The 13380-nt window shown below is 40.3% G+C and overlaps 1 protein-coding gene across 1 annotated transcript; it reads left to right on the top strand.

The window, feature by feature from the left end:
• The first annotated feature begins 3302 nt into the window (after positions 1-3302).
• On the top strand, positions 3303-12080 carry ACTR6 (actin related protein 6). Its single transcript, XM_058022459.1, has 11 exons — positions 3303-3507; positions 4162-4279; positions 5932-6000; positions 7171-7294; positions 8050-8185; positions 8273-8329; positions 8992-9090; positions 9255-9333; positions 10020-10191; positions 10757-10895; positions 11667-12080. Exons 1-11 carry the CDS (start codon positions 3440-3442, stop codon positions 11794-11796), a joined length of 1191 nt encoding a protein of 396 aa, XP_057878442.1. The 5' UTR covers positions 3303-3439; the 3' UTR covers positions 11797-12080.
• The last annotated feature ends 1300 nt before the right edge of the window (positions 12081-13380 follow it).

The following is a 13380-nucleotide window of genomic DNA, read 5'->3' as shown; positions in this document are numbered from 1 at the left end:
ACAACAGAATTTGTGAATTCAACAGAACACTCAAGAAGCCATGGATGAGGATTTTTCCACCAGGCAGTCATCTCAGCCAGCACCCTGTCCTTCACCATCACCCAAACATGGGTACACGGAGCACTGTTCATTGATGCAAGGTCCAGGATAACAGCCCTCTGTGTCAAAGAGTGCGGAAACTTCTTCCTCAAGGTAATCCTTCTTTGGATGCTCCAAACAACCTGGAAATTCTGTACTTGGCCCCACTCAGTCATTCTGAGGCTGCTTGTTCCCACAGACTGGAGCACCTGTGCTTTGTAGAGGGTGTGCACAGTGAGTTTGACTCTCTCACAGTTTCATGTGTTCATGGGGATTTCTTAACTGTAAAAACTGGAATGGAGTTGAGAGGAAAAAAAACAAAACCAACTAGAGCTCAAGAAACTTCAGAAACATGAAGGTCACATAATTTTTAAAAAAACTAATTTTAAAAAATCATTTCCCCCATTAAATAAGGCAGTAGGAGATGTATGAGAACAAACTAAATTTGAGCTAAGTTTCAGTTAGTGCTTTGTATAGTACTTGCAGAAGGAGAAATCTGGCATGCCTTCTTATAGATAATGCAAAAGATAATGGTCTGTCTTCAAATGCAGATGTGCAAGCTTAAGTACTCTAATTAGTACCATTATTCAAAGAACATCACAAAATATCAATTCTCACTATTGTAAGGGGCAATGTACAAGGTTTGCTACCACATGGACTTCTGAAATTCCTATTTATTTGTCCTTGCTATGTGGCTGACTTGGTCTGTGTTACCTCCTCCAACAACAGCAGAAAGTCTTATCAGAAGTGCCATTGGAATATATGGGTGAATGTGTACACAATCTCAATAAATATGTATGAATTGCCCTCAAGTAGCAGTGACAGTAAATACAGCAACTTTAGTTTGAAGAGATTTGAAATATTTATGTATATCAACCACTACATCTAAGTAAACTCTTAAAAGCCTGGCACTTGTCCTACATCCTAGGACAAAAAAAAAAGGAAAAAAGCAAAAGTAACTCCTAACAAGTCATTGGATGATAAGAGATGAAGCTTCATAGAACTGGAGCTAGTATTTAGAAGGGAAACATTAATTTACTAAAATTTGGCTTTCACTTTTATATTCACAAGGCAAAAGTTAGCAATAGATATTAGGACTTTTTTAATCTAAACAATTATTCTAAGAACTTTATATTAGTAAAAGGATTAAGTTAAAGTTATGCAGTTTTAAGAGTAGTATTTTATGTTTCTCTATAACACTGAATACCTAATAAATTTGTTACTATTCTATGTTTTGTGTATTTTGGATTTTAATTACAAACCCAAAATTTACTATGAGTATACCTGTCAGTAGGCAAAGAAGGAAAACAACCTACAGTGTTCTTTAAAAAGCACCCAGGAGCTCCTGAACTTGAAAAACAGACTTTTGATCATTCCTGTGACCTCTTCTCAAGAATCAAATAATGTATCTGCTACGGTCAGGATTAAGGAAGCTGTCCTTAAGACACACTTCCTTCACAAGCACATAAAGAGGATTTGTCTAAAAGCAGATTACCATGTGTTCCAATGAACATCCCGGCTCGTGGAAAGACATTTTTTATTTGTTAGGGGAGAAGAGTCATCATACAGAGAAACAGTTATTTTTAAGTTCAGGAAAGTCAATTACACACAAATACAGAACTGTAATGCTCTTTCAGTTTTACTGGAATACAACAAAGGAACTAGTGATGGCAAATCAAACATATAAATAGAGGAAAAATTCATCACCAAGACAAGTGCAAGGGGCTGCACCTGAGATACATACCCACGGAGCCCAGTGCAGGCTCAGAGCTGTGTGTCACAGGAACAGCCTCGTGGAAAAGGGCCTGGGGGTCTGCATGGACATCAGGCTGAATTGCCCTTAGCAGTGCCCCACTGCTGCAAGCAGATCCTGGGTTGCATCCTCAGGGGCATTGCTAGCAGGGACAGAAACTTGATCATCCCACCCTGCTTGGTGCATTTCAGGCCACACCTGGAGTATTGTGTCCACTTCTGCTCCCAGCAGTTCCAAAAAAAATTGTGGACAACTGGAGAGCATGCAAACTAAGGAAATAAAGGTGATCAAAGGCTCAAGAACACGCACTGAAGAAGGACTGAAGGACTTTGTTTTTTTCTGGAGAAGCTCAGGGGACCTTATCACAGTATTGTGGTACTTACAGAGTGGCTACAATGATGGAGGCACTCTCTTCACAAGATGACAAAAAACAAGGGTTAAGTTGTACCAGCAGAGCTTTTGTCTTGATATAGGGAACTTTTGCCCAGTGAGAACAACCAATCACTGCAAAAACCATTCCTCAGGGAGCTCCTATTGCAGGTTTTCAAGATGGTGTTGGACAAGGTGTTAGATTATCTCATCATGGTTCCCTTTACTACCAAAGGTTGGACCAGATGATCTTTCAGCACCCTTCCACCTGGTGCTGTTCTATGGTTCTGATTCTATGAAGGTGTGTGCTGCTATACTGCACAGACTTCAGTAAAACAAAAACTGGTCAGCAACAGAGAATTCCAATAACACCGTTTCCCATACTATTTACAATAAAAGTGTTAATTATGCATGCTTTGAAAGACTTTCTACATGAAGGAAGGTTGTAGGCAGCTGGGGGCTGGCCTCTTCTCCCAGACAACCAGGGACAGGATGCAAGGGCTGACTCTTAAACTGCACCAGAACTTGTTGTTATTGTTTCACAGAAATGGTGATTAGACTTTGGAATGGACTGCCCAGGAAGGCGGTGGAGTCACCGTCCCTGAAGGTGTTTAAAGAAAGGCCATGCATTAGTGCCGTGGTGTTCAGTCATAGGTTGAACTCAGTGATCTCAAGTCTTTTCCAACCGAATTGATTCTGTGACTCTGTAACAGTAAAACAATGATGATGGAATTTAGAGTTGTCTCCCTTTCCACTGTGTCACACTCTTACATAGCCCAAGCCCCTGTTGCTGCGCACTTCTCAATGACATCGTCACTCAGCACCTTTATCCCGCGGGGCGGCGCTCCCGCACCGCAGCATCCCGAGCCGGCAGGGTCACCCGAGGCAGTGTGTACCTTTAAACCACCGCCACACCGGGCTCTCGCCCCAGCCATCCCCGCCTTGTCCCCAGCCGTGACGGCGGCGGGGAGCCGCGTTCCGGGCCGGGCGCTCTCCGCGGTGACGCCATGTCACCGCCCCGCCCACCGCGTGACGAGCGCTGCCGGGTCACGCCCGGCCAATGGCTCCCGCCGGCGTCACGGGCAGGGCGCGCGCCCCGCGGCAGAGGCGGAGCGCTGCCGGCACTCCCGCGTCCCGCGGCCACGCGCGCGCTGCTCCTCCGCTCTATGGTCACCGTACAGATCCACGGCGGTGGCGGATCTATACTGGGACGGCGGCGGCCGTGGCGCCGTGGGGAACATGGCGACGCTGGTGCTGGATAACGGCGCCTACAACGCCAAAATCGGCTACAGCCACGCGAACGTCAGGTGAGAGGCCGGGACGGGACGGGGCGGGGCGGGCGTTGGGCGTCCCCTCACGGCATCGCCGCCGCCGCTCTCCGCCGGCCCCGCTCCCCGCGCCCCACGGCCGCTCACCGGCGCGCAGCGCGCTTGCGCTCGCCGCGGAGAGGCGCGGCCTGGCCCCGCCCCGCCCCTGCGGAGAGGCGCGGGCCCGCCCCTGCGCCGCGCTGCGCACTGAGACCCTCTGTGTCACACCGTGCTCCTCTGTGTCACACTCTGTCCCTCTGTGTCACACCGTGCCCGTGTCACACTTTGTCGTTCTGTGTCACACTCTGTGCCTCTGCCTCTGTGTCACACCCTGCCCCCCTGTGTGTCACACCGTGTCCCTCCGTGTCACACCGTGCCCCACCGGGCGGGGTGGGGGCAGAGCCCCTGGCGCTCTTCCTGCTGTGCAGGGGGTGGCGGAGGTGGGGGTGGTACTTGGTTTTCCAAAAAGTGTCTCGTCTATACAGCAGTTGTCAGAAATTAAAGATTTCCCTCACAACTGTCTCCAACTAATGGACTAAAGCCAAAATACATCAGCAAAAATATTATTGAAAGTACACTGTTTATGAAAGTGGCTTAAAGAAAGTGAATGTGTCTCATACCATGTTTAATAGGAAACTTCCCAATCTTTTCCAGCGTTATTCCCAACTGTCAATTCAGGTCAAAGACTGCACGCTTGAAAACCTTTACGGCAAATCAACTGGATGAAATTAAGGATCCCTCTGGTCTTTTTTATATTCTTCCCTTTCAGAAAGTAAGTAAGATATCTTCAGTTTAACATTAAAGCCCAATGTAAATTGTTCCAAGGAATAGTTTTCATACTGTATGTCCCAGCTGCGGGGTTATATGTGGTATCATAGAAGAATCAGTCAGCAGTGTGAAGTTTAACAGTCATAGAAGTGTTTAGGTTGAAAAAGACCTTTAAGATCATCAAGTCCAAAAGTTAACCCTGCACTGTCTGTGTCCCTAAGTGCTACATCTGCACATCTTCTAAATACCTCCAGGGATGGTGACACAGCCAGTTCTCTGGGCAGCCTCTGCCAGTAGTTGACAGCCCTGTTCGTAAGAAAATATTTCTAGTCTAAAATTCTCTGGTGCAACTTAAGGCCATTCTCTCTGGTCCTGTCACTTGTTACCTGGGAGAAGAGACAAAACCACCACATCACTACAACCTCTTCTGAGGTCACTGCAGAGAGCAAAAGGTCCCACTTGAGCCTCCATTTCTCTAGACAGCCTGCCTCAGCTGGTCCTCACAGGATTTGTTCTCTGAACCCCTCACCAGCTTTGTTGCTCTTCTCTCGACTTGCTTCAGTCCTTCAACGTCTTTCTTGTTGGGAGGGAGCCAAAACTGAAAGTAGGATTCAAGTGATGGCCTCACCAGTGCCTGGTGCAGGAGGGCAATCCCTGCCCTGGTCCTGCTGGCCACTCTATTGCTGACACAGGCCAGGGTACTCTTGGCCTTCTTGGCCACCTGGGCACTGCTGGCTCATGCTCAGTGGCTGCCAATCAGCACCCCCAGGTCCTTTTCCCCTGGGCAGTGTCCCAGCCACTCTGCCCCAGGCCCGTAGTGCTGCATGGGGTTGTTGTGACCCAGGTGCAGTACCCCGTCCTTGGCCTTGCTGAACATGGTAAAATTGTCCTCAGTCCATCAATCCAGCCCATCCAGAAATCTTTACAGAGCTTTTCTACCCTCCAGCACATCAACAGTCCTACCCAATTTATTGTTTTCTGTGAATTTATTGAGGGTACACCTGATTTCCTTGCCCAGATTGTTGATAACAATACTGAGCCCTGGGGAACACCACTGGTGATGGGATGCCAGGTGGATGTAGCACCATTCAGCACCACTCTCTGGACTGGACATCCAGCCAGTCTTCTGGCCAGTAAAGAGTTCATCCACCCAAGGCATGAGCAGCCAGCTTCTCCAGAGAATGCTGTGAGAACTGCTGTCAAAGACTTTCCTGACTTTGGTAAAGTCCACGTAGACAGCATTCACATCCATTCCCTCCTCCACTCAGTGGGGCACCTAGTCATAGAAGAACAACAAGTTTGTCAAGCTGTAATAAACCCATGCTGACTGGACCTGATCACTTGTATGTCCCCTACATGCTGGGTGGTGGCACTCCAGGTAATCTGCTCCATAATTTCCTTCCCTGGCACTGAGGAAGACTGAAAAACTTTTGCCAAAAACAATAATGTACACAGAAAACATCATGTACATTGTTTTTGTAGTGCAGTAATCAATGTATCAATGGGGAATATTTGTGACATACCTTAATCCTATGTAACATTTACTCCTTAGCCTAAAAATGTAAATTTAGACATTTTAACTCTCAATTTTTTTATATTACCAGTATCAATTGCTGACTTTTTTTAAGGTATAAATTTGTTTCTAAATTCCTACAGGGTTACTTGGTGAACTGGGATGTTCAGAGGCAGGTTTGGGATTATCTCTTTGGAAAAGAAATGTATCAAGTAAGAGTCTTTTCTTAACTGCATATTTTGTGTGCATTAAATACTAATGGAATTAACAAATACTAAGTAGAACAAGTGATCTTACTGTTCTTGTTAAAAGTGCCTTCAGTCACAGACAGATACAATGTAGTTAAGAAATCAAGAAATAGTAAATGTAAAAGGGAGGAATGAGCTGGGTCAGTAGGCCAAAATACATACCCATTTAGTAATCATGTTTGGCTAGCCATTTTCTACCTCTGAATAACTTAAAGGTATAAAATATAAATATCTGATACTTTATTTTTTTCATATCACACAAGCTGGATTTAGCACAGAAAGCGTATTAAGACTTTTTTCTTTTAATTTTTTTCTTTTTAAAATGTTATGTTTTCTGGAAATTCCTGAGTTTTTTCCAACACCTGTGTACTGAGAATGAAAGTCATCCCTCAAATCAACTTAGTCTCTGTACATTTTTATATTTAAAATATAAAGTGCTGGCTTTTGATACATAAATTCCATTTTTGTTTTGGAACTGTATTTAATGTAATTATGGTTTTTAAAATTTGTTTTTAATTCTTCTTCACAAGTCAAGTCTACAGAGACATACAGCTGGTAATGTTTTTATGGCCATATCCAGTTATGATTGAAGTAACCGTATTAAGTCCTTTCTAACAGAGTGTTTTAGATACTGGTGAACATGGAAAATCCAGGATCCTTTGCTGGCCTCAGCAGAGGCCACTGGGAGTTTCATTATTGATTCCTCACTGTACAGGGCTTTGCTTATTACACAAGTAATCTGTGGCGCAAGTGCTGAGCTGTCAAGGGGACTTATTTTTCTGTAGCTGACAGGATTAGTGTAAAGTATTTTAGATTAAAATTGTAGTGTTGCTTTGTGGTGTCTCTTTAAAATGTTGGATTACAATTTGTAAGGATGGGAACAGAATCAGGGTATGTATGAAAGTGTTGCCTTCTCTTGTGTTTTTTACCCATTAATTAGATAAATTTGTATCACTGATCATGAAGCCCTTAAAAAAGCTAAAACATTCTAAGTCTAGCTTCTACAAACACATATGGCAAGTGGTAATCATGACTTCAGATTTACATGATCTTCCACTGCTGCAAAAGATGGTAAGGGATTTTTAATTAATTTTTACCTTTTATGTACTGACAATCTTAATGTGTTTTTTATAGGTGGATTTTGTAGATACCAATATAATTATTACCGAACCTTATTTTAACTTCACTTCAATACAAGAATCTATGAATGAAATTCTATTTGAAGAATATCAATTTCAAGCAGTTCTTAGAGTAAATGGTGAGTATGTCTCCTTCCAGTTTGCATTTATGTATTTTGAAGCTTAACTCTTTAAATAAATGAATTAGCAAGCACACATGCACACAGTAAAAAATAGTAAAAAGTATTCCTTCAGTTGCTTCCTTGAATAAAAGTGGATTAAGTATTTTTAAAATTATATCTTTTACAAATTCCAGCTGTACTCTTGTATTACTTCCTAAAGAGTGTCATGGTATATAAGGACAGGAAATTTGAGGAGAGTAAGGATGACAGAAATAACAGATGGATTTTGGAACAGAATAACATTTAAAGAATTCTACCAAAACTTTGCATGAAGTCTTTGATAGCTTTCCTTTTTTAGGGGTATAGGATTGGTTTTTTTGTTTGGTTTTGTTATGTGTTAGCAAATAAAATACAGCATTATGATTATGAAATGTATTGTGTCTCAAAGGGAATGTGTAAACAACCATACCACCCTTCTGACAGGTAGCTGGACACAGGATACTCCTTTTGATAAGTTTGATAAGTTTGTAGCATGATTAGACTTTAGAGGAAATGGAATATGGACTGGAATTCCTGAAAAAGATTAAACAGGACCATATATAACACTTAATTTTACCCACTGCCAAAATGAATTAATGCAGCGGCTGTATTACTATGTATTGAGGTCTTGAAAGTCTGTCAAAAGCATTTAAAATATGAAGCAAGTACACCTTCATATCACTGTGAATTCTAAATGTTCATATAAAAATGGAATTCAATTTTTTCTATTTCAGCTGGAGCTCTTAGTGCACACAGGTATTTCCGGGATAACCCATCTGAGCTGTGCTGTATCATCGTGGATAGCGGATACTCTTTTACCCACATTGTACCTTACTGCAGAAGTAAAAAGAAAAAAGAGGCAATCATCAGGTATGCTGCAGTATATATTTTCTCGAAGAACTGTTTGCTGTGCCTGAAGTCAATGACAGAATTCCTCATGTTACTCTTTTTCTGTAGGATTAATGTTGGAGGGAAACTCTTAACCAACCATCTAAAGGAGATCATCTCTTACAGGTAAAGCATCCTAATTTTCACTCTGAAACTTGGTATGAAATGAGCTAGAAGTTTATGGGGTATTCTTACTGGTTCTGTGAATTTTAGATGAATTGCTCTTTAATGGAGAAGGGAATTTTTTGTCTGTTATAATCTGCTAGCTACCATCTTGACCTTAAGATCAAGATGAATTAAGATTGAAGAATTAGGCTGTTTTTCAAAGTACCAGTGTTTTTGAAGTTGTTGAGGTTACCTGTGTGTTTACAATTATACAAGTCTTAACATATTTTCTGAGTAGATCATCAGTCAGTTTGCTGACTGATTATATCAATACTGCAAAATAAAATGCAGTAGGATCAACCTTTCATTGGGATCCTTCAGCTTGGAAGTATATCTAGGTAAAGGTCTTTACCAAAGAGCTACTGGCAGGATTACAGCTGTGCTTGTTAGCAAGACAGTGGGCAAATGCAGGTTGATGGATTTACTGAACTGTGAAACGGGACAATATTAAGCTCCAGTAGGCCAGGAATGCTTTTGTAAATTGAATGCAAGTTTAGGTATTGAGACAGTAGCTTCCTGTGGCTGAAAAACAATGGTTGCTCAGTTCCAGACCAAAACTGGACAGGAAAGGGAACGCTTAATTATTCTCAAACTTCTGTGGTTTTGGTTTTTGTTGTTCACAGGCAGCTACATGTTATGGATGAAACACATGTAATTAACCAAGTGAAAGAAGATGTGTGTTATGTTTCTCAAGACTTTTACAAAGACATGGACATTGCCAAGTATGTATGCAATGGTACTAAATGTAGAATAATCTGTTTGTACAAACAAAACTATACTCTTAATCAGAAAACTTTCCAGTTAAGTTGAAGAAGTCTTGTTGGTATAAAATAGCTGGAACTTAGAACTTGTTTTTTATTCTGTTGAATTTTACATTCTTTTTCAGATTGAAAGGAGAGGAAAATACTGTAATGGTAGATTATGTTTTGCCAGACTTCAGCACAATCAAAAAAGGATTTTGTAAGGTAATAATAATTCTAAAGTTTTTTGGCTGTTTCCTGCACAAGTCTAGTGGAGAGGTTAAAAATACTCCCTTTTTTCTAATGTACTGTAGCATCTTTCTTGCTATGTATTCATTGGTAAAGTTTTTCCTCAGTAAATTGGGATGACAACAAAATACTGTTTTTTAGCACAGCATTTTATGTTCTATTATTTAACAGTTTTAGCTTTCTGTGTTTGTGCTCTGTCATGTAACTTATCCATATCATTATTAAGATTTTGAACATTAAGTTAGGAAATGTTTTCTCTGCTTTGATGTTTTTTGTGAGTTTCTCTGAATTACATTTAAACACCCAAATAAGGTTGAAAGTTCAATGTTGTAGAAGAGCCTGAAATATCAGTGAAGACAGTTTAACAGTTTTATCTCATTTACTGAGCCAGCCATAGTTTTGAATGCAGTCCTATACTTTAAGGCTACTCTCATGCCTACCTAGTTTTATTTTGCTTTGGGCAAAACTGCAGTTGGTAAGAGCAAAGTCACTTCAGATTTAATACTGGAGTATGCATCATTCTTAAAAGAGTTGCTGATAGATAATATGACAATGGCAGCATACACTGCCTACCTCTGCAGGACATTAAATGGATCAGCTGAATTTTCTAGGATGTGATTTCTTTTCTTAAGCAGTGGATACTATTCATATCTTTAATTTAGCCAAGGGAAGAGATGGTGTTAAGTGGAAAATACAAGACCGGTGAACAAATACTTCGTCTAACAAATGAAAGATTTGCAGTTCCAGAAATACTTTTCCATCCTTCGGATATTGGTATTCAAGAGATGGGAATTCCTGAAGCCATTGTTTATTCTATTCAGAATTTACCTGAAGGTATATCCTGAAAGTATTTTGAAAAGGACAGGGGGGTGGGAGAAGGAGGGATTGTTGTAATGGCTTGGTTTCATTTGGTGTGAAACTGACCAAAAGTCAGTAATTTAAGCACCAAAGAGTAAAACCTTTCTGACTGCTGTTTGTCAGAAGTAATACCAGGGCTTTCATTTCATAGATTATGTATAAGTATTATTATTACAAAGAAGATTTTCATAGGTTTTATGATGCCATGTATGGCAGCATTTAGGCTATTAATGTACTCTTAAAAAGCCTTCATTTAAAATCCCTCTTGAAAGGGAAATTGTGTTGGCGATTGTGAAATTTAATAAATACAAGAAAACAGTAGTTATCAAAGCCAAATTCTGAAATCAGAGAGAACATAGGGTGATTGATGACCGTCTCAGATTTCTCTTTAACTGATATGCTGTTTAGATGATCATAAATTTTTTGTACGCATATTTATTACTTCTGTTTAAATTCATAACAAAATTGGAAATATTACCACCTTTAATCTTTAGATATATGTTCCATCTCTTAACTACATATTTACTTAATTATTTTACAGAAATGCAGCCTCATTTCTTCAAGAACATAGTTCTGACTGGGGGAAACACCCTTTTTCCAGGCTTCAGAGATCGGGTTTATTCTGAAGTTAGATGTCTTACACCAACTGACTATGATGTTTCCGTTGTTCTTCCTGAAAAGTAAGTCCTAAACTAATAAATAGAAGGGGCTTTATCTTTCTAGCAGAACAAACAATAAAGTAGGGTTTCTTCTGCTGATTAAGAAGGTAGATTGAGTAAAGGCAGTTATTTAAATATTAAGTGAACAAAAATTGTGCAAAAAGCATGTTTTAAATCAGTGTATTTTCAGACAAACCATATAAACTAGTGATCACCTCTTTGCTCTGTACTATACCTAATGAAGTTAAGGAATTGTTTTTAGAGTCAGCCTTTTTACTGTAAACAGATAATTAAGGCTGTATTGTAACTATGTAAGATTAGAACTTAAGTCTTTTACTTAGAATTTTCAGCATCTGAAAGCTGCCAAGTGGTATATAATTAATATACCACTTCAGGGGTTAGAGAGGGGTAACATCTTTGCAGAAGGAGTGCAGACAAAATAAGTATATTTTGAATATACCAAAAAAGTCTACTTTTAAAAAAGTATTGTTAAGGAGTATTTTTAAATACTCATAAAGAATTACTATCTGTGCAAAGCAAATACAAAGCATATCCATGTTGTTCCCTCTTCACACCTGCATTCAAACAGGCCCCTTTTTAAAACCCAAGTCAGGTAGCCCTGCTAAAGTTTCAGACTTTGTCTCATAACTTCTCTGGAGCTGGATGGTTTGATTTAGCAATCAAAAATGTAGTTTAAATAGGTATGGCCAAATGAAAGTCTTGGAAATCATCACTGCATATTTCTATTTTAAATGAATCTATAGAGGAGTAATAATAACTTTCATTTTCCAGCCCTATCACTTATTCTTGGGAAGGTGGGAAGCTCATTTCTGAAAATGATGATTTTGAAGACATGATAGTAACTAGAGAAGACTATGAAGAACATGGACACAATATCTGTGAAGAAAAATTTGATATATAGGTAGCATAGTTGGATATGTTGTTATTCCATTGATTTACTTAGAATGGAATTCTTTGAACTACAACCTCTTTTCCATCAGCTAGGATTGTGTTTTAGCTTTCCTGTATTGAATTGGGTTGAGAAAAAATGTTAAGAGTTTAGAAATAAAGTTTTACAAGCGTAATACTATGAAGTAATATGTTCACTGTAATTTCATTATGTTTGTATCTTTTCTGATGGCTTCATTGTATTTTTATTGCAGAACACCTCAGTGCATGAGGCAATAAAAATATCAAATGCTTTTATTGGTGTGATGCTAATACATAGTGAGAAGAAATGTTTTGGTTTTTTTTTCAAAATGAGTATTATTCTACCTCACATATTCCACTGAAAGGGCATTAAATGTATCTTAGAAGGAGCCTTTGATGTTTCCTTTCCTGCAAAGAAATACATGAGTTTTATTTTTGGTTATTTTAGTCAGTAGCTACGAGGGAAATATACTTGAAATGTGACCATTGCTATAGACAATATGCTTAGGCTTTGAGAAAAGAGTAATTTGAACAATTCATTTTTCTAAAGGGTTTTTAATTTAGTAGGTTGTGGAGTTTTTTGTTTGGTTTTTGTTTTAAACAATGCCTGAGCAAATAAGCTTCCTGCCACTCCCATCTTTTTGATAAGAAGTTGCCACAAAGGTGATGAACAAAGCCTGTAGCTGTGTTCTGAGTGATGACCCATCTGTGTCCTCTCCAGGCATCCTAGATAAACACAAACACCCCAGAACTTGTTATTTCTGGCATCAGAAGCTGTTACTTTGCCATCAGTTGTGCAGCATGGCATGCAGGAGGGAGAGGAGCCTGGCCTAAGAGGCAGAAGGCTGGAGGGCCAGGCTAGATGGGGGTGCCCCACCTGGCCTGCTTGCTTGCCAAGACAGAGGCACTCAGGGTGGAAAATGGACACTGGAGTATGCAGTTGTGTCTCATACTCCCTCTCTTGTCTATCCTAACCTAAAGCCAGTAAATATTCCTACACAGTGCACTTACCTGGCTACCTTGCTTAAGGGCAACGTGGAAGAGCAGCCAGTGCTTCAGAGAGAGGGAGACAATCTTACTTGTTGAATGTGGCTTTTTTTACTTTGGAAGAAGCTCAAGGTTGCTTTCCTCTAGTCTAACCTGCTGAAAGGAATGAAAGGAGTACCTTCCTCCTGCTGTTAGCAGCTATGTGAGCCACACAGGAGGCAGCTAGGGTGTGAAGGCATGAGACCAGCACCTACAACTTGTTGGACACAGATTGTATGACTTTGTGTAGGACATGAGTAAGTCTGGTACACTGTCACTTTGACAGCCACATGGAGAAGCCTTGTGTCCCAGCTCTGGTTTTTTAACTAAGTGCTTCATGAAAGTGTCAGCATACTTTAGCTGGGACTCAAACATACACATTCTCATGAAAGCACTAATGAACTTTTTGTAGGAGCAAACATGAATGCTCTGTGAATAGAAGCAAGCCTCCTTTGAAGATGGCAACACTTGTGCTTTGGTAAGACTGTACTGAAAAGTACCTTGATTAAACTCTTCACTCTGAAAACTCTCTACTTCAAACAAATTCATA

The sequence above is a fragment of the Melospiza georgiana genome, chromosome 4 (assembly GCF_028018845.1).
Source record: "Melospiza georgiana isolate bMelGeo1 chromosome 4, bMelGeo1.pri, whole genome shotgun sequence".
Taxonomy (NCBI): domain Eukaryota; kingdom Metazoa; phylum Chordata; class Aves; order Passeriformes; family Passerellidae; genus Melospiza; species Melospiza georgiana.
Note: the sequence above shows the minus strand (reverse complement) of the source record. Positions and strands in the feature narration are given on the sequence as shown.

Bases quoted from the DNA above. Each gene is read 5' to 3' on its own strand.
- ACTR6 (XM_058022459.1), top strand. From the start codon at position 3,440: ATGGCGACGCTGGTGCTGGATAACGGCGCCTACAACGCCAAAATCGGC. The intron at 3,508-4,161 runs GTGAGAGGCCGG...AATCTTTTCCAG, and splicing joins TACAGCCACGCGAACGTCAG to CGTTATTCCCAACTGTCAAT. The intron at 9,091-9,254 runs GTATGTATGCAA...ATTCTTTTTCAG, and splicing joins AAAGACATGGACATTGCCAA to ATTGAAAGGAGAGGAAAATA.